The sequence below is a fragment of the Pipistrellus hanaki genome (assembly GCF_964339955.1).
Source record: "Pipistrellus hanaki genome assembly, chromosome: 16".
NCBI classification, from domain to species: Eukaryota; Metazoa; Chordata; class Mammalia; order Chiroptera; family Vespertilionidae; genus Pipistrellus; species Pipistrellus hanaki.
Genome location: NC_140518.1, coordinates 20,941,976 through 20,962,110, shown reverse-complemented (window position 1 = coordinate 20,962,110; position 20,135 = coordinate 20,941,976). Strand labels below are relative to the sequence as shown.

The 20,135-nt window shown below is 40.2% G+C and overlaps 1 protein-coding gene across 2 annotated transcripts in view; it reads right to left on the bottom strand.

Moving 5' to 3' along the window:
• Positions 1 to 20,135, bottom strand: part of USP32 (ubiquitin specific peptidase 32) — a 115,022-nt gene that overhangs the window by 40,529 nt on the left and 54,358 nt on the right. For both annotated transcript variants that reach the window (XM_084864178.1, XM_084864179.1), the window contains exons 7-11: positions 15,468 to 15,575; positions 11,445 to 11,560; positions 10,677 to 10,739; positions 5,108 to 5,191; positions 4,083 to 4,144 (exon numbers count right to left, since the gene is read on the bottom strand). In XM_084864178.1, coding sequence (XP_084720304.1) covers positions 4,083 to 4,144; positions 5,108 to 5,191; positions 10,677 to 10,739; positions 11,445 to 11,560; positions 15,468 to 15,575 — 433 coding nt within the window. The remainder of the gene's footprint in view (positions 1 to 4,082; positions 4,145 to 5,107; positions 5,192 to 10,676; positions 10,740 to 11,444; positions 11,561 to 15,467; positions 15,576 to 20,135) is intronic.

Below are 20,135 nucleotides of genomic sequence, written 5' to 3'. Positions count from 1 at the left end.
CCCTCTATTGGGGATGAAGCTCACAATCTAGGCATAAGCCCTGACTGGGAATCGAACTCTGATCTCCTGGTCAATGCTCAACCACTGAGCAACACAGGCCAGGTGGCACTGCCTGTTTAAATTTTGACTATGTAATCCTGTTCCCAAGTATTCCAAACAACTCTACTTCAGTAAACTCTTTTATCAAGTACTCCAAAGCAAAACAACAACAAAACTACTGAAAAATTTGTGTACGCACTGCTTTTAAGAAAAAATGTGGGTTACAAGCTATATGTTGAATTTATTCTAAAAGCAAAGTTTAGTTGAAATCCAGTCCTGTTTCTGAAACTTTCTGGAATGTATATAAATGTAAACCATATACATTAACATTATAAATGGTAACCCTAAAGCAGGGGTGGAGAATGTCTGGCCTGGGGCCATAAAAGGCCAGAGAAATCATTTCTTCTGGTCCTGGCAAGGCATCAGGGGTGTGTTAATTAAATGACCAAATACAGCAGATTAATATTTAAGATGATAATTTTATATAGCCCAAGAATCCTATATAATAAAAGCCTTATATGCAAATTGACCAAACAGCAGAAAGACTGGTGGAATGGGCCAGAAGCTCCATGCATGAACTCCCCCAGCCCACAGACCCCAGGCAAGCCAAGGCAAGTGTCAGCAGGGGCCCCCTGATTGCCCCGCCGGTCACCCCACAGATCGACCCTGATCGCTGGCCAGGCTTAGGAACCCTACCTATACACGAATTTCATGCACTGGGCCTCTATTGATGTTATAAATTTCCAAAGGCCCTTGGCAGAAAAAAGATTCCCCACCCCTGCTCTAAAGTAATGAAAAATATTTAGGGTATTAAAAATTGAGTATTAAATTATAAATATAAAAAATTTTATATTTATAAAAATGTGCAAGTGTAAATTCTTACACTTGCACATTTTTATAAATATAAAAATGTGCAAGTGTAAGAATTCAGGTATTTTACCTCAAGTAATTTTGCCTAAGTAAATCCTTAACCAAAAATGAACATACTTTATTACTATATTTTCCCATATACATACATTAAAGAAATAATTAACATTATTTCTTTAATGTATGTATGTATTTCTATAATGTATGTAATTAGTTAATCATTTAAATTATAAGAAGCTTTTATTAATATATAAAAGTATAATTTATATGATATACACTGAAAATGGAAGCAGATAAAGCAATATTTCAGAATATTCTCATTTTTTGTAAAAAAATTTATAAACATATGTGGTTATTTGGATATAAAAAGTGTTAACATGCAAACATCAACAAAAAGGAAAGGAAACCTATTGAATGGAAAGAAATATTCTGAACTACATAACTGATAAAGGGCTAATATTCAAAATATACAAGGAACTCATGTAATTCAATAGCAAAACAAACAAAAAAACAACACAAATTTTAAAAAAATGGGCAAAGAATATTTTTACAAAATAGATATACAAATAGTGAACAGGAATATACAAAGGTGCTCAACATCACTAATCATCAGGGAAATACAAATCCAAATTACAATATCACCTCACATCTGTTAGGCTAACTACTACCAAAAAGACAAGGTATAACAAATTCTGGTTAGGATGTATAGAAAAAGAAATCCTATACACTGCTGATGGGAATGAAAACTGGGATAATCACTATGAAAAACATTATTGAGGTTTCTCAAGAAATTAAAAATAGAACTATCATATGATCCAGCAGTCTTACTTCTGCATATATATCCAAAAAACCCCAAAATCATTATCTTGAAATAGTAGCCCACAACTACCCTCCCCTGCCACCCATCTTGTGGCAGCCATCTTTGACCACATGGGGGCATCATTTTGTGAAAGGACGTGAGGGTCAATTTGCATATTACCTCTTTATTATATAGGACTAGAGGCCCAGTGCACGAAATTCGTGCATGGTGAGGGGTTGTCCCTCAGCCCAGCCTGCACCCTCTCCATTCTGGGACCCCTCGAGGGCAGTCGGACATCCCTCTCCAGGACTGCTGGCTCCCAACTGCTCACCTGCCTGCCTTCCTGATTGCCCAAAACCACTTTTGCCTGCCAGCCTGATCACCCCCTAACCCAGGGGTCTTCAAACTACGGCCCGCGGGCCACATGCGGCCCGCAGAGGAGTCTGATCTGGCCCGCCAGGTTTTTTGGGCAGTGAGCGCAGCCGAGGTGTTACAGTAGGAATTAGTAGTTCATATAGTCCGGCCCTCCAGCTCTCTGAGGGACCATGATCTGGCCCCCACTTTAAAAAGTTTGAGGACCCCTGCCCTAACCATTCTGCTGCCAGCCTGATTGATGCCTAACCGCTCCCCTGCCAGTCTGTTTGCCCCCAACTTCTCTCCTCTGCCGGCCTGGTCATCCCTAACTGCCCTCCCCTGCAGGGTTGATCACCTCCAACTGCCCTCCCTGTTGGCCTGGTCCCCCTCAACTGCCCTCCCTTACAGGCTTGGTCCCTCCCAACAGCCCTCCCCTGCTGGCCCTCTTGTGTTGCCATCTTGTGTCCACAAAGGGGCAGGATCTTTGACCACTTGGGGGCAGCCATATTGTGTGTTGGAGTGATGGTCAATCTGCATATTACTCTTTTATTAGATAGGATAACCAAGGTATGGAAACAACCTAAGTGTCCAACAACAAAGTAATGGATAAATAAAACCTTCCTTCTTCCCTCCCTCCTTCCTTCATTCCCTCCTTCCTTGTCTCCCCCACCCCCACTCTCTCATATAGGAATATTATTCAGCCTTAAACAAGAAGGAAATCCTGTCATTTACAAGAACATGGATGAAGCTGGAAGGTGTTAGTTAAGTGAAATAAGCTAGACAGAAAAGGATAAATATTGAACAGTATTATCCTATGTGTGGAATCTTTAAAAAAAAAAAAAAGTCAAATTAGAAACAGAGTAGAGAAATGGTTGCTGGGTCTGGGGAAGTAGAAAGAGGTTGCTAAGAGGTTGCTAAAAGGGTACAAACTTTCATTATAAGATGAATAAGGTCTATGGATCAAAAGTATAACACAGTGACTATAGTAGATAACACCTGAATAACTGAAATTTGCTAAGAGAGTATAACTTAAATGCCCCCCCCCCAAAAAAAAGGGTAAAGATGGTAATGAAAGTGTTAATTAACTCAATGGGGAGAATCCTTTTATAAGGTGTGCATTTATGAAATCATCACATTGTACATTTTGAATATCTTATAATTTTAGTTGTTAATTAAACCTCACTAAATAAAAATGCCAACAGCAATTATCTAAATACAGAGATGATAGGCATTTTTGCTTCTTTTTGTTTAGGTCTATTTTGTAATCTTTTTACAATAAATGTGAACTATTTTGTAGTAAGAAAAAATTGCTACTTGTTATATATTTTTAAAAATATTTTTAACCCTAGCCAGTTTGGCTTAGTGGATAGAGCATCAGCCTGTGCACTGAAGGGTCCCAGGTTTGACTCTGGCCAAGGGCACAAGCCTGGGCGGCAGGCTTGATCCCCAGTAGGGGGCGTGTAGGAGGCAGCCAATCAATGATTCTCTCTCATCATTAATGTTTCTACCTCTCTTTCCTTCTCCTTTCCGCTTTGAAATCAATTTAAAAAACAACATTTCTTTATTGAGTTCAGAAAGGAAGAAAGAGGGAGAGAGAGATAGAAACATCAACGATGAAAGAGAATTATTGATTGGCTGCCTCCTGCACACCCCGCACTAAGGAACCAGCCTACAACCAGGAATTGAACTATGACCTCCTGATTTATAGGTTGATACTCAACTACTGAGCCATGCTGGCCAGGCACTACCTGTTGTTATCTTATAAAATGTCTTATTTCAAAAAATTAAACTTAGAACTAGTGCAATTTTAATGTGAAACAGAATTTGATTTCAAATTAATCCAATACCTTGGTTAGAAAATTACTTAAAAATATCCCGATACATAATTGTTTTGGAGAAACAGGATGTTTCTATAATTATTACATTAAAGTGGGACATAATATTACTTAGTAATAATATATTTCAGGTGTTAGCAATTTCAACTATATAATGAAAAATACATAGACTGAAACTATAAATTTACCTTATAATTTGTCCTTCCTCTTCTGGAGTAGCTGGTCTTAATCCCAGAACTATGTGACATACCTAAAGGAAAAGTGGTAAATTAAACTTCATTGACTGGTGTTAATGACTAGATTGTATTTTTCACAGTCTCTGCAGAGCTTTCAATTAATGAACTATTAATGAGTCACTTGAGCAAATTTGAACTTTAAATTTCAGCTAATCGTTTTTTTTAAATTGATTTTTAGAGAAAAGAAGGGAAATGGAAAGAGAGAAACATCAATATGAGAGTGAAACACTGATTGGCTGCCTCCTACTCAACCCCATATAGGAGATCAAGCCCACAACCCAAGCATTTGCCCTGAGACCGGGAATTGAAATGGCAACCTTTCTGTGCACGCAATGATGCCTAACCAACTAAGCAACACTGGCCAGGGAACCATAAAGTATATAAATTAGGGCAAGAGAGCTACTTTAGGAAAATAGTTAAAATCTAGCAAGTTCTATGACTTTTTACTCCTGGTTGCTTTTCTTCTCTCTTTGTCCCTCAATCTTTCTTGGACTTTATAAAGAATAAAAATATAAATAAATAAAATTAAGAGATGAAACTAAAATAATTTTCTAACTAAAGAGACTGTATACTTTGAAAAAATTATAGTTGCCTACGAATGACCCATCTCTGTTCACACTATCTCACTTGTTTGGAAGGGCCTTTAATAAAGATTAACAGTGAAGAAAAAGCAAATTATGATAGCTTTTATGGTTCTCTGTAAGTCTACATGCTTCTCTCTCATGAGTTATAAGATAAATAAACAATATCACCTATATTCTGCTTTCCTATCTCCCACCATCATGATTTTGAGAAGGTTCAACAGGCACTTATGTTCTATCTTACCATATTTCAGGCATGGATAGGATAATGTAGTTCTATTTAATTAGTATCATATGTGGTTTTGCAGTCCAGTTGCATTAACTACTAAATAATGGAAAATATATAGAATTACTGCTACTACTAACCTCTGAACCTGTCATTTACATTAAACGTACCTGGAAAAGGAGATTCAAAAATTCATTGGCAAGTACATTTTTCACACTCCAGATCTGATAGTCCTCTAGAGTAAGATGGCCCATCTGAAAGAGAAACAATATTAAAAAGATCTCATGCTAAGAATGTCATTTTTATAGCAATTGAATAAAATCTGGTTTATTAAACTTATATTGGTCATTTATCTGAAAACAAATCAATAATTTAAAGTAGATTCTAGCCTGACCCTGTGGCTCAATGGCTGAGCATTGACCCATGAACCAGAAGGTTATGGATCAATTCCCAGTCAGGGCACATGCCTGGCTTGCAGGTTTGATCCCCCATAGGGGACATGTAGGAGGCAGCTAATCAATGATTCTCTCTCATCATTGATGTTTCTATGACTCTTTCCTTCCTCCTTCCTCTATCTGAGCTAAATTTAAAAAAATATTTAAAATAAAGTATATTCTATGTGTTCATATGACAAGTAGTCCAGCTAGCTAGAATAAGTTTAAAAGTAACAAGAATCAGTTGAAACAGTCAATGGTAATGAGGACACATCAACAATTTTGTTTCAACAAAGATCTAGAAAATAATAGAATCTTCTGTTTCAAGGGTTACCTATGGAAAACTACAAAAAGCTCTGGTAGGGAAAATTGAGTAATTTTTTTATTTTTTATGCAAAACCTAAGATTCCACTGTAGCACAGAGACCAATATATTAACAGGTCATGAAAAAGTGGTGTAGGACATGCAGGATGTGATGTATAAACTGGAGGATTGGGTAATTTCCTTTATAAAACGACAGTACATTGTGGCTAAGGAACACACTTAAATTAATACTATGAAACTGAACTGAAATGTGGCACAAAAATAACAATTTCAAGGCATGCCTTCAAGCATCTCCCTTAGGACTTGCAATCTCTAGGCTTCAATGTGGGGAGGATTACAATTCTTGGGAAGAATAAAAAGTTCACACTTTTGAAATTTCAGAGAATTTTAAGGTCAAAACATAGTGGTTTCATTTCTCTTCGCCTTCAAAGAGAAATCTAATGCTTTATTCAAATCCACATTAAGCTACTAGTTCAAATCCCAACCCAACCTTGTAAACTCCAGCATTGATGTTCTTCATTGACTAAAACTGACTGGGTCAATTAAATCCTTATCAAAAAGTCTGAGTATAGCCGAAACCGGTTTGGCTCAGTGGTAGAGCGTCGGTCTGCGGACTGAAAGGTCTCAGGTTGATTCCGGTCAAGGGCATGTACATTGGTTGCGGGCACATCCCCAGTAGGGGTGTGCAAGAGGCAGCTGGTCGATGTTTCTTTCTCATGGACGTTTCTAGCTCTCTATCTCTCTCTTCCTTCCTCTCAGTAAAAAAATCAATAAGAAATATATTAAAAAAAAAAAAAAAAAAGCCTGAGTATAAATAGCCCAGTCCTTTCATTCTAACAACATTCTAAGACCTTCTTAGAAACATCTAGCTTTATTATCAGACTTCTTAAAGATTTAATATCTACTTTACATTTCTCCAAAATGCAGTTTAACATTACATTTTTATAAGTTGGGTAAAGCAACATTTTTGTATTGCCAAAGAGCACTAAAAATTACATATACCACCAAAACCGGTTTGGCTCAGTGGATAGAGCGTCGGCCTGCGGACTGAGAGGTCCCAGGTTCAATTCTGGTCAGGGGCATGTACATTGGTTGCAGGCACATCCCCAGTAGGGGGTGTGCAAGTGGCAGCTGGTTGATGTTTCTCTCTCATCGATGTTTCTAGCTCTCTATCCCTCTCCCTTCCTCTGTGTAAAAAATCAATAAAAAATATATTAAAAAATTATTTAAAAAAATTACATATACCATGTGGAAGACGACATATACTTTTTTTTGTCTGGCAAAAATATAACCAATGGGGGGGGGGGGAGGTAAAGGCAGGGGGTGGGAAACGGGCAGAAGGGAGCTATGGGGGGGAAAGGAAGAAATAATGGTAATAATCTGAGCAATAAAGATTTATTAAATTAAAAAAATAAATAAAATGCTAACCATTTCATTATCATGGTTACATGGAGTTGAAACAGCTAAATTATCTTTTTAATGTTCATAGTATAGCCAGAAGTAGCAAATCCATCTTATATAAAAGTAGACAGCAATGAGCACCAGTTAATAAGACTGATTATTCCTTCTGGAATTGTGATTGAAGAAAGAAAAAACACTGATGTTACTTTTTTAAAATAAGTTTCTATAACAATCTGCTACTTGTTACGTCAGTGTTTGAGTGGAAAGGCTTAAATTAACTCAAATATGCCTCACAATATGTTGCTTAATTTCAATTTCACAGGGACACACACACACACACATCACAACAAATCAAAATATAGGAGTAAACCTATTATAACTGTTAGTAATAAATATCAAGTTAAAAAATTAAAGGATTTATTCTTTATAAAGTACATGTTTATTCTAGGTAGTAATCAAGAACTTGAGAGGGCCTTACCAGTGCTATTTAAAAAAAATTAAAAAAACTCTTTTAGGAATACATGAACCAACCATATTAATATTTAAAAATCATTATTCTGAGGAGTAACCAAGATGGTGGCATAGGGTAGACACCTAAATGCAGCCTACCACAACAATTTTGAATTTAGAAATGGAAAACAGGAAAAACAGCCCCCTGAAATGCTGGACGGCTGGCTGAGAAGAGGCTCTACCATCTGGGAAGGAGAGAGAAGGCATGCTGAACCTCAGGAACTGTAAAGGTGTGGTGAACTGTGCGCGAGAAAAGGCGGCCACCCAACTTTGCTGCTGGCTTGCTTGCTGAGCTCAGAGAGGGCGGGCCAGTTTCACTACTGACTTACTCCTTGAGCGTGGAGAGGGCAGACAGCTAATGCACGGCTAGCTCTCTTGTTCTGGAGAAAAACAGAACCACCCTATTGCTCTGATAGATGGCCCCAGACAGGGAGAGGCCAGACTATCAGGCAATGGGCAGAGATCTCTTGGAGGTGTGTGAAGCCAGCGGCCCCATTACTACTTGACTCAGAAACCAGACCCTCGTAGGGAGGGGCTGAATAAAGCTTGTCTGCACGACCCTGAGACTCCGCCCCATCCAAGCAGAGCACAGAAGCCCTTCCAGTGGTTAGCTTTCTCGTTCGCCGCGAATAGGACTCTCCGAGGGAGGGACAGACAGGAATCTAAAGCTTGTCTGTGCCTAAACCAAAGACGTGCGCCCGCCTACAACCAATCTTGTGGGATTCACCAAAGCTTGACTGTGCCACCCCGAGACTCCGCCCCATCCAAGCAGAATACAGAAACCCTCCTAGCTGAGACACTTCTGATCCTCATAGCCAATTGGCTTGGAGATCAATGCTTCCCAGTGATACCAACAACAAGCAAGGCTTAACAACAAGACTGCACACACAGCCCACAGAGGGCTATACCAAGACTGTCCACCTCAGGTAACTGAGAGGCTGACCCACTGAACCATATGGGACACCTTAGCACACAAAGCCACCCTACTAACTCAGGGAAGCTGTGAAAATGCCAAGACAAGGAAACAGATCACAAACAAAAGAAATGGAGGAAAAGAAGCAACTGGATATAGAGTTCAAAACCACGCTAATAAGGTTTTTCAAGAATTTCCTAGAAAAGGCAGATAAAATAAACAAGACCTATGAGGATATGATAAGGGATCAACAAGAAATAAAGAATACATTGCCTGAAATAAAAAATATTATACAGAGTCCTAAAAACAGAATGGAAGATCGCAAGAATCAAGCCAAAGATATGGAACACAAAGAGCCAGAAGACACTCCTCCACAGAAGCAAGAAGACAAGAGAATCCAGAAAGTTGAAGATAATGTAAGAAACCTCTGGGACAATTTCAAACGAACCAACATCAGAATTATGGGGGTCCCAGAAGAAGAGAGAGAGCAAGATACTGAAAACATATTGAAAGAAATAGTGACAGAAAACTTCCCCCACCTGGGGAAAGAAATAGACTTACAAGTCCAGGAAGTGCACAGAACTCCAAACAAAAGGAACCCAAAGACGACCACACCAAGACACATCATAATTAAAATGCCAAGAGCAAAAGACAAAGAGAGAATATTAAAAGCAGCAAGAGCAAAGCAGGTAGTTACCAATAAAGGAGCACCCATACGATTGTCAGCTGATTTCTCAACAGAAACCATGCAGGCCAGACGAGAATGGCAAGAAATATTCAAGGTGATGAATAGCAAGAACCTACAGCCAAAAATACTCTACCCAGCAAAGCTATCACTCAGAATTGAAGGCCAGATAAAGAGCTTCACAAATAAAAAAAAAAAAGCTAAAGGAGTTCATCACCACCAAACCAGAATTATATGAATTGCTGAAAGGGGTTCTTTAGGAAGAGGAAGAAGATATAGATAAAAATTATGATCAACAAATATGTAACTATCAACAAGTGAAACTAAAAGCCAAGGGAATTAAAAAACCTGATGAACAATATTAACTGGTGAATATAATAGAATCAGAGGTATGGAAGGGGAGTGAACTGAGGATTCTTGGGGAAAAGGGGAGAGAGGGATGCGGGAAGAGCCCGAACAAAAACTGTACACCTATGAATGAGGACAATTGGGGGTGGGGAAAGGGCAGAGGGTGGGGTGAGAACCTGGTGGAGGGGAGCAATGGAGGGGGAAGAAATGAGGAACCTTTGTAATAATATGAACAATAAAGATTGATTAAAAAAAAAAAAATCTTATCTAGCCGAAACCGGTTTGGCTCAGTGGGTAGAGCATCAGCCCCCACTGAGCCAAACCGGTTCAGCGGGCTCAATCCCCAGTAGGGGGCGTGTGGGAGGCAGCCGATCAATGATTCTCTCATCACTGATGTTTCTTATCTCCCTTCCTCTCTGAAATCAATAAAAATATATTTGAAAAATAAAAAATAAATAAAAAAGATTTTTTTTTAAAAATGTATACACACACTGGGAATAATTATAAAGTCAATGTTAAAATAAAAATTTTTTTTAAATCATTATTCTAATGCCTATCATAATTTGTTAGTTTTGCCCCTGTTTCTGACTTCATATAAATGGGATTATACAGGATATTCTTTTTGTGGGGCTTCTTTTGCTCAATATAAGGTTAGCCTTACCATAATTCATTAAAATGAAAGAAATAAAAATTATGAACTTTTTTTTTTTTTTTTACAGAGAGGAAGGGAGAGAGCTGGAGAGCTAGAAATGTCGATGAGAGAGAAACATCTACCTGGGATGTGCCTGCAACCAATGTACATGCCCTTGACCAGAATCGAACCTGGGATCTTTCAGTCCGCAGACTGATGCTCTACCACTGAGCCAAACCGGTTTCGGCAAAAATTATGAACTATTTTGACAAGTGCTGGTCTACTTAATTTTTATAAAATGCTTAAGTAATAAATGTTTTTATGCATAAAATACATGGAATGGACAGTCAACCTGGAGTTACAGTTTCCACAGATCCAAATAAGCAGTTGGTAGGGATGATACAGAATAGATTAAAATATTATATGCTATATATCCCTATTTTTGGTATATGATATTTTTAGAAAAAAGTAAGTTAGTCCTGGCTAAACTCACCTTTGTGGTGTCATGTGCACTCAATATGCCTTCTACAATATCAGATAGATCCATATGTAATTCCTTTAAAAAAAGATATTCAAAGGAGTAATTAGAAAACAGTTGATACCATTTTTATTATCCAGTGGCCAAAATCTACACTAATAAAGAGAAAGATGCAAATTCACTGTACCTTTATGATGATCACCAGCCAATCAGGATTATGCAAATTAACCCAACAAAGATGGTGGGTTAATTTACATATGCAGGCGCCCCGTGGCCAGGGGTGGTGCAGAACACTTGCGTCATTGTCATGGTGACGGCGCAGGCATTCCACACCGCCCAGCAGCTCTGGGCCTCTGGGCAGCATGGGAAGTTAGAAAAGTGGCTCTGGGCCAGAGCAAAGGCAGAAAGGTGGCTCCAGGCCAGAGGGAAAACAGTGCCAGCTGCCATGGGAAGGAAGGCCCATTCTTGCAGGAATCTTCGTGCATCAGGCCGCTAGTATACTATATTTTGACTATTTTTTATTATCATAAATAGAATTTTACATTTGCTCTAAAAAATTATTATAATTATCATGTAGTTTCATTCTTACTTCATACAGTTTATTAAATTTTCTAAGACAAATTCTGTACCCAATTTTTCATGTTCAGCAATGAATATTTTGAGTAGCATAACTCAGCAACCAACAGTAATAATAAATCCTTTTCATTCTCTGACTTTTAAAAAAATTCTCCACTCCATTTTCTGGAAGTTACATACAATAAGATGTTTAAAATCAGAACTTACTGGGATATCATCAGTGCGGTTGTCCTTCCAGACCTCTAAAAGTGCAACCACCATGTCTCGCAGTTCAACCCTTGAGAGAACTCCATCACGGTCAACATCAAACACCTTGAAGCAAACTAAAAAAAAAGAAACTCTTATGAAGGGTAATTAGTTTATGTTTACAAGTAAAATACATTTCACTAGAAGGTGCCCTAGTAAAATTACAGAGTTTCTCAAGCAAGTATATTCTGGATTAAGTTCTCATCTGGAGCAGACATAGAAATATGTAATTGAAGTCCCCTGAACATGTAGGATTAACTGCACACTTCATTAATCTGTCTCTCTCAAATTTGAAAACAAAAAAGGGGGCCAATAAATATTACCATACCTCACAGGTTTTAAGGAGATAATTTAAGCCCTTAATTTCTTATATTTAAAACTGATCACTGGCCGAAACCAGTTTGGCTCATTGGTAGAGCGTCAGCCTGCGGACTGAAGGGTTCCAGGTTCCATTCAGGTCAAGGGCATATACCTTGGTTGTGGGCACATCCCCAGTGGGAGGTGTGCAGAAGGCAGCTGATCAATGTTTCTCTCTCATTGATATTTCTGGCTTTCTAGCCCTCTCCCTTCCTCTGTAAAAAATCAATAAAATGTATTAAAACAAAAACAAAAACAAAAAACAAAAGCTGATCACTGAAGAGTTGATTCTGCTAATGATGAAAATATTCAATCTATATTAAGAATCATTGGCAACAAGCTGGTATTAAGACAGTTTACTTCCATTTTGCCTATCCAATAAAACTAATACACACTTAAGGTTTTGTCAAAGAACAATTTCAACTTTTTAAAAAAATATTTTTTTTTTGCCTAGAGAGCTAGAAACATTGATGAGAGAGAAACATCGATCAGCTGCCTCCTGCAAACTTCCCACTGGGGATGTGCCCACAACCAAGGTACATGCCCTTGATCGGAATCAAACCTGGGACCTTTCAGTCCGCAGACCGACGCTCTATCTACTGAGCCAAACCAGTTAGGGCCAATTTCAACTCTTCAATTAAGTTTATATATGTACTAGAGGTCCGATGCACGAAAATTCATGCAAGAGGGCTTTCCTTCCCCTGGCTGCCAGCACTGGCTTCCTTCCAGCACCTAGGACCCAGATTTCCCTCCTCCGGCCACCAGCAGACACCTTGGACTCGGGCTGGCTTCCCTCTGGCCCTGGCTTCATTAGGAAGGATATCCGGAATACATCCAGTCTAATTAGCATATTACCCTTTTATTATAATAGATAAGGATTAGAAATATAAGCAATTTGCTAATTAACTCCAAATTAATCACAATTTTGTTAACTTTCATTGGTCCATTAGCAAAGAACTTTAAAAGTTTTTTTAAAATATATTTTTATTGATTTCAGAGAGGAAATGAGAGGGAGAGATAGAAACATCAATGATGAGAATCATTGATCGGCTGCCTCCTGAATGCCTCCTACTGGGGATTGAGCCCACAACTCAGGCATGTACCCTGGACCAGAAATGAACTCCGGACCCTTCTGTCCACAGGCCAACACTCTATCCACTGAGCCAAACCAGCTAGGATTTAAAAAAGTTTCTAAGTTCATACATAATTAAGATCAAGTGAGAAACAAAAAATTTACCCTCACTTTTTAACATTAGCACTTTATTTTTTTGTTAACCTTCACCTGAGGATATTTTTCCACCGATTTTTAGAGAGTGGAAGGGATGGGAAGAGACAGAGAGAGAGAAACATCAATGTGAAAGAGACACATTGGTTGGTTGCCTGCTGCACGCTGCTCAATCAGGGCTGGGGAATAGAGCCTGAAACCAAGGTACATACCCTTGACTGCATTCAAACCCATGACCCGTTAGTCCACAGGCAGATGCTCTACCAACTGAGCAAAATTGATCAGGGCAGTAGTTGGCAAACCACAGCTCTTGAGCCACATGCAGCACTTTGGCCCCTTGAGTGTGGCTCTTCCACAAAATACCGCGGCCTGGGTGAGTCTATTTTGAAGAAGTGGCGTTAGAAGTAGTTTAAGTTTAAAAAATTTGGCTCTCTCCCCATCGGGGATGTGCCCGCAACCAAGGTGCATGTCCTTGACCAGGATGAAATCTGTCGGTCCACAGGCTGACGCTCTATCCACTGAGCCAAACCGGTTAGGGCAAGAAATGTATTTTAAATAATAAAATGAATACAAAAAAAAAAAAAAAAAAAATTTGGCTCTCAAAAGAAATTTCAACCATTGTACTGTTGATATTTGGCTCTGTTGACTAATGAGTTTGCCGATCACTGAACTAGGGCAATATTAGCACTTTAATGGGAACAAATAATTATATATAATAAAGAGCTAATATGCTAATTAGACTGAACAACCTGACGATCTTCCAGACAACCTTCCGGACAAAGCTGGGGCTGTGAGGGGCTGCAAGGGCAAGCCGAAGCAGCCAGGGCTCTGAGGGCCAAGCCCCTTGCACAAATTTCATACATGGGGCCTCTAGTCTGTATACTTGCAGATCAAACTATTGGTATATCAGCATGAAAAAAAAACAAAACCCAAAACAGAAACCTAAGTTTTTAAGATTAAGTAATAATCTATTTCATACACCCCCAAAATTATTATGCTGTTTAAGTGCATTATAAATATTATTGAAGGTCAAAATAGTCAAACAGCACACTTAAAACAGACAACATTTATAAGCTGTATTTTAGAAAGACACAGAGATAATAACCTTAGTAAATATATCAGTATTAGGTACCAATTAAATATAAATTGCAGCATTTTGTGAAATATGGTTAAGATTTAATAATGTAATATGCTTATAAATTATACTGTAACATTTTAGCTAGATTTAAATGACCAATTTAGTATTTAATAAAACTGTGTTTTGATCATAAATTTCACTTTGCTATTAAAATATTTATACAAGTCAAAGAAAATGAGTTGTACTTCCAATTATGCAAGGCACTGAATTCTCTATATAGGCTACCAGAAAATATTTCCTAGGGGGGGAAAAAAAGAAAATATTTTTTAAACATTTAACGTTTTCAAATATATTATGGCTGAAATAGTTTCTTTATCATGAACTGTAAATCATCAGGAAAATCAACCCCATCTATATATATAAAATGCTAAGTCACCATCTGACCATCTGGCAGGTACCTATGACACGCACTGACCACCAAGGGGCAGACGCTCAACACAGGAGCTGCCGAGTTGCAGTGACTTGGCAGCAGCGGTTCTCGGGTGACACACCCCGGAACTAGAGAGGGAGCCCAATTCCTCATGGGGCTGCGCGTTTCCATGATTCCACCTTTCCACCTTCCACTGTGGGTTATGTTGTTCCTGGGGCATTATAGGCCCTCAATCTGGTTTATTGCAAATTTGCATTTGCGTTCCGCACCCTATACAACAGCAACTTTGCAGAGTGCCCTCTTGCACTATGGGACCCCTCGGGGGATGTCAGAGAGTCAGTTTCAACCCGATCCCCACAGGCCAGGCCTAGAGACCCCAACTGACAGAGGGATCCCACTCACTCCACAGATGCCCATGGTGCCACCCAGTCCTGCCCCATCAGTCACCACCTGGGATTGCCTGCATTAGTCCCTGCACCAGAGCCAGTGCTGCAAGCTGGAAGATCCCAACATGAGTTTTCTTCCTTTTCCCCTTCCTCTCCCTCTGCCCGCCCCCCCCCCCCCCCCCCCCCGCTCCCCTTTCACTACTCTGCAGACACCCTTTGAGCCATGGTGCTGCCCCAGGAATTCTAATTAATTTCCTTTTAATGTGCCCAAATCCCTACAGCAGGGCCACTAGTTATTAATAACAAAGATATCAAACTACTCCACAATGCAAAAGAATAGATCATTAAATCCTTAGAATGACTTAAATAAAATCTCAACATGAGATTCCTATATGCTAATTTGGTAAAGTGGTGAAAATTCAAGCCTTAATCCACAGTTGATTTTACATGGATGAATACTAATTTTTTTACTATATACTTGCAAATTTTGTGACAATGTTTAACTTACATTTTTGTCTTTCAGCCAGGGGTCCCCTGCAACAGGCTGACAACCCACAGGATATCTCCTTAAAATCTATGTGATTGTCACGATTTTCATCAAAAGCATTAAACAAACCTGTAAAATAGGAAAAGACACCATAAATCACAGTGAACAAACTTCAATCTGGTTTATTGCAAACTTGCATTTGCGTTCCACACCCTATACAACAGCAACTTTGCAGAGTGCCCTCTTGCACTTTTTTATAACACTAGAGGCCCTGTGCATGAAATTTGTGCACAGGGGTGTGTGTCCCTCAGCGCAGTCTGCACCCTCACCAATCTGGGAACCCTCAAGGGCAGTCAGACATCCCTTTCACAATTTAGGACTGCTGGCTCCCAACTGCTTGCCTGTCTGCCTTCCTGATTGCCCCTAACCGCTTCTGCCTGCCAGCCTGCTCACCCCCTAACCACACCCCTGCTAGCCTAATTCATGCCTAATTGCCCTCCCCTGCAGTCTTGGATCCCCCCAACTGCTCTCCCCTGCAGACCTGGTCCGTCCCCACCCCAACTGCTCTCCCCTGTAGGCCTGGTTCCCCCCCAACTGCGCCCTTCTCTGCGGGCCCAGTTGCCCCCAACTGCCCTTCTTTCCAGGCCTGGTCCCTCCCAACTGCCCTCCCCTGCTTGCCTGATCGCACACAACTGCTCATCCTTGCAGGCCTCGTCCCTCCCAACTGCCCTCCTCTGCTGGCCACCTTGTGGCGATCATCTTTGACCACATGGGGGCAGTAATCTTGTGTGGAGTGATGCTCAATTTGCATATTATTTTTATAAGATAGGATAGAGGCCTGGTGCACAAGTGGGGGCCAGCTGGTTTGCCCTAAAGGGTGTCCCAGAGCAAGGTGGGGGTTCCCTTGGGGCATGGAGCAGTCTTGGCGAGGGGCCTGGCTTGGCGGGAGGCAGGGCCACCTCCTCACGCAAGGGCCTCCAGTATGCACATAAATTATTTGGTTAAACTCTTCCTGCCCTCTGAGATTCTTCAGTTTGTTCCATGTTTCTATGCCTCTGGTTCTATTTTACTCATCAGTTTATCTTGTTCATTTATTTTTATTTTTAACATGCTGTTTTTAATAAGCTGTTATAAAGCTCTTCCATGACATGAAGAAAAATAACACATTATATTAAGAGAAAGAATATAGTGCAGTCTTGTTTGTACTATGTAATCTTTTATGAGTACTTAAATTTCAGAAAAAAAGGGGATTTATAATTCAATCCTGTGGTTTTTAAATATTTTATAAAAGATAAAAATAAAATTATTTTGATTTAAAATGAAATGACTTAGCCTAACCAGCTTGGCTCAGTGGATAGAGAGTTGGCCTGTGGACTGAAAGGTCCCAGATTCAATTCTGGTCAAGGACATGTACCTTGGTTATGGGCACATCCCCAGTGCAGGAGGCAGCTGATCGATGTTTCCCTCTCATCGATATTTCTAACTATCCCTCTCCCTTCCTCTCTGTAAGAAAATCAATAGAATATATTGTTTTAAAATATAAAATGATTTATCAAATTTTCCAACTTAAAAAGGTAAAAACAGAATTACTGAGAGTTAGCCAAGATGGCTGCTCGGGTAGGCAACTAGCCGCAGCCGCACACAACAATTTTAATAAAATACAACTAAAATATAAAATGGACATTACCCAGAACTACAGGAAAGTCGACTGACTGGAAATCCTACAACAAGAAGCAAGGAGAAAACCAGAAGGAAGCACGGAGGAGCTGTAAAAGCCCAAGGTACGGAGACACGCGGCGCGCGCGGAGAGGACAGAGCCGGAGAGGAGGGAGGCCGAGTGCCTGGCGGGCGTTCCCTAGCGGGAAGGAGAGAAAACTCCGACTGTGCTGGGCCTCTGACTGCTCTGAACCCCAGTTCTGGGCCAGACCCCGGGGGCTCAGGCTCAGCCATAGGGAGCTGGGCTGTAAGTCGGAACCCCGGGGTAGCGGAGAAAGGAGGTCCCGGAGGCGCGCACACTGCCCCCAGAGAAGGGACGGTCGGCTGTGCCGCGGGATTGCCCTGACGGGAAGGAGACTGGGGCTCCAGACTGCTGTGAACGCCACCTCCAACTCCACTTCCAACTGAACTGAACCCCAATACCGGGCTCATTGGGGGAGAGCATAGACTGTTTGGCAGCAGGCGAAAATCGAGGGCACCTTTCTCTCAGAGGCGCCGGCAGCGAGCACTGAAGGACCCGCATAGGGCGGGGCTGACGGAAGCCAAAGCTGCAGGCTCCACCCTGAAACCCCGTCCCATCTGTAACTGCGAAATGCGACAACAAAATAGATCACAAACGAAAGCAATGGAGGACAAAAAGCGTCTGGATATAGAGTTCAAATCTACGCTTATAAGGTTTTTCAAGAATTTCCTAGAAAAGATGGATAAGGCCTATGAGGATATGAAAAGAGATCAACTAGAATTAATAAGGAGTCAACAAGAAATGATAAGGGATCAACAAGAAATAAAGAATACATTGTCTGAAATAAAAAATATTCTACAGAGTCCTAAAAACAGAAGGGAAGATCGCAAGAATCAAGTCAAAGATTTGGAACATAAAGAGCCAGAAGACACCCCTCCACAGAAGCTAGAAGGCAAGAGAATCCAGAAAATTGAAGATAATGTAAGAAACCTCTGGGACAACTTCAAGCGAACCAACATCAGAATTATGGGGGTTCCAGAAGATGAGAGAGGGCAAGATATCGAAAACATACTGAAAGAAATAGTGTCAGAAAACTTCCCCCACCTGGTGAAAGAATTTGACTTACAAGTCCAGGAAGCGCACAGAACTCCAAACATAAGGAATCCAAAGAGGACCACACCGAGACACATCATTATTAAAATTCCAAGAGCAAAAGATAAAGAGAGAATATTAAAAGAAGCAAGAGCAAAGAAGGTAGTAACTTATAAAGGAGCACCTATACGATTGTCAGCTGACTTCTCAACAGAAACCATGCAGGCCAGAAGGGAATGGCAAGAAATATTCAAGGTGATGAATAGCAAGAACCTACAGCCAAAAATAAGCTACCCAGCAAAGCTATCACTCAGAATCGAAGGCCAGATAAAGAGCTTCACTAATAAAAAAAAGCTAAAGGAGTTCATCACCACCAAACCAGAATTATATGAATTGCTGAAGGGGGTTCTTTCAGAAGAGAAAGTAAACAAAGATAAAAATTATGAACAACAAATACGTAATTATCAACAAGTGAATCTAAAAACCAAGGAAATTAAAAAAATCTGATGAACAATATTAACTGTTGAATATAATAGAATCAGAGGTATGGAAGGGGAGTGAACTGACGATTCTTGGGGAAAAGGGGAGAGGGGGGCGTGGGAAGAGACTGAACATAAACTGTGCACCTATGGATGAGGACAATGGGGAGAGGGGAAAGGGCAGAGGGTGGGGTGGGAACCTGGTGGAGGAGAGCAATGGTGGTGGTGGGGGGGAGGAACATTTGTAATAATATGAAAAATAAAAACTTATTAAAAAAAAAAAAAAAAAAAAAAAAAAAAGGTAAAAACAGTTGTACTCTTGAACTGGGTGAAAGCCCAGGACCTTATCAGTTTTGGCTCTCCTAACAAGTACTTCTGAAGTACCCTAGAAATCTGAAGAATACAGATTCTATATCCAAGAATTAATTCCATACCCTCAGTTTAAAGAGTAGAAAACTAAACAAAACTCAGAAGGGGGTTCCCGAAAGTAAGAAGTTTAAAAAGGTCAGAAGAAGCAGAACCCAAATATTCAAGATTCCAAATATGATTTTGTGTGATATCACCTACAATTACTCTTTGTATCCCTAATGTTTTTAAAAAGTCATAGCATGCCTGGCTGGTGTGGTTCAGTTGTTGAGTATCGACCCATGCACTAAGAGGTTGCCAATTTTATTCCTGGTCAGATTATGGGTTCAATCCCTTGGGGGGGGGGGGGGGGGCCATGCAAGAGGCAGCCAATCGATATATGTTTCTCTCTCCTTCTCCCTTCCAATAAAAACATATATTTTTAGAAAGTCATAGCAATGGAAAGTTTAGAGCCGTCCAGTAGTTTCTTAATTTTAAAAAATATATATTTTATTGATTTTTTACAGAGAGGAAGAGAGAGGGATAGAGTTAGAAACATTGATGAGAGAGAAACATCGATCAGCTGCCTCTTGCACAAACCTACTGGGGATGTGCCCGCAACCAAGGTACATGCCCTTGACCGGAATTGAATCTGGTACCCCTCAGTCCACAGGCTGATGCTGTATTGGCTGTTTCTTAATTTCTTTTGGTAATTGGGGTGGGGGAGGATATAGCAATGGAAACTGCTTATGTAAAGGGGAAAATAGAGGCACTCGAATAAAGGAAGAAGTGGTGCTAATAAAAAACCTTGGTCCTGGTTGGTGTGATTCAGTAGTTACAGAATCAGCTCTGCCACTGAAGGATCATGGGGTCGATTCAGATCAAGGGCACATACCTGGGTTCGCTCCCAGGCCCCATTTGAAGCATCTGCAGGACGCAACCAGTTGATGTATCTCTCTTGCATCTATGTTTTTATCTCTCTCTCCTCGCCTTCCCTCCCTCCTTTTCATTCTCTGAAAAGCAATGAAAAAAGTATCCTCATCTGAGGATTAACAAAAACATACAAACAAAACAAAGCAAAAACCTGGAGCTCTG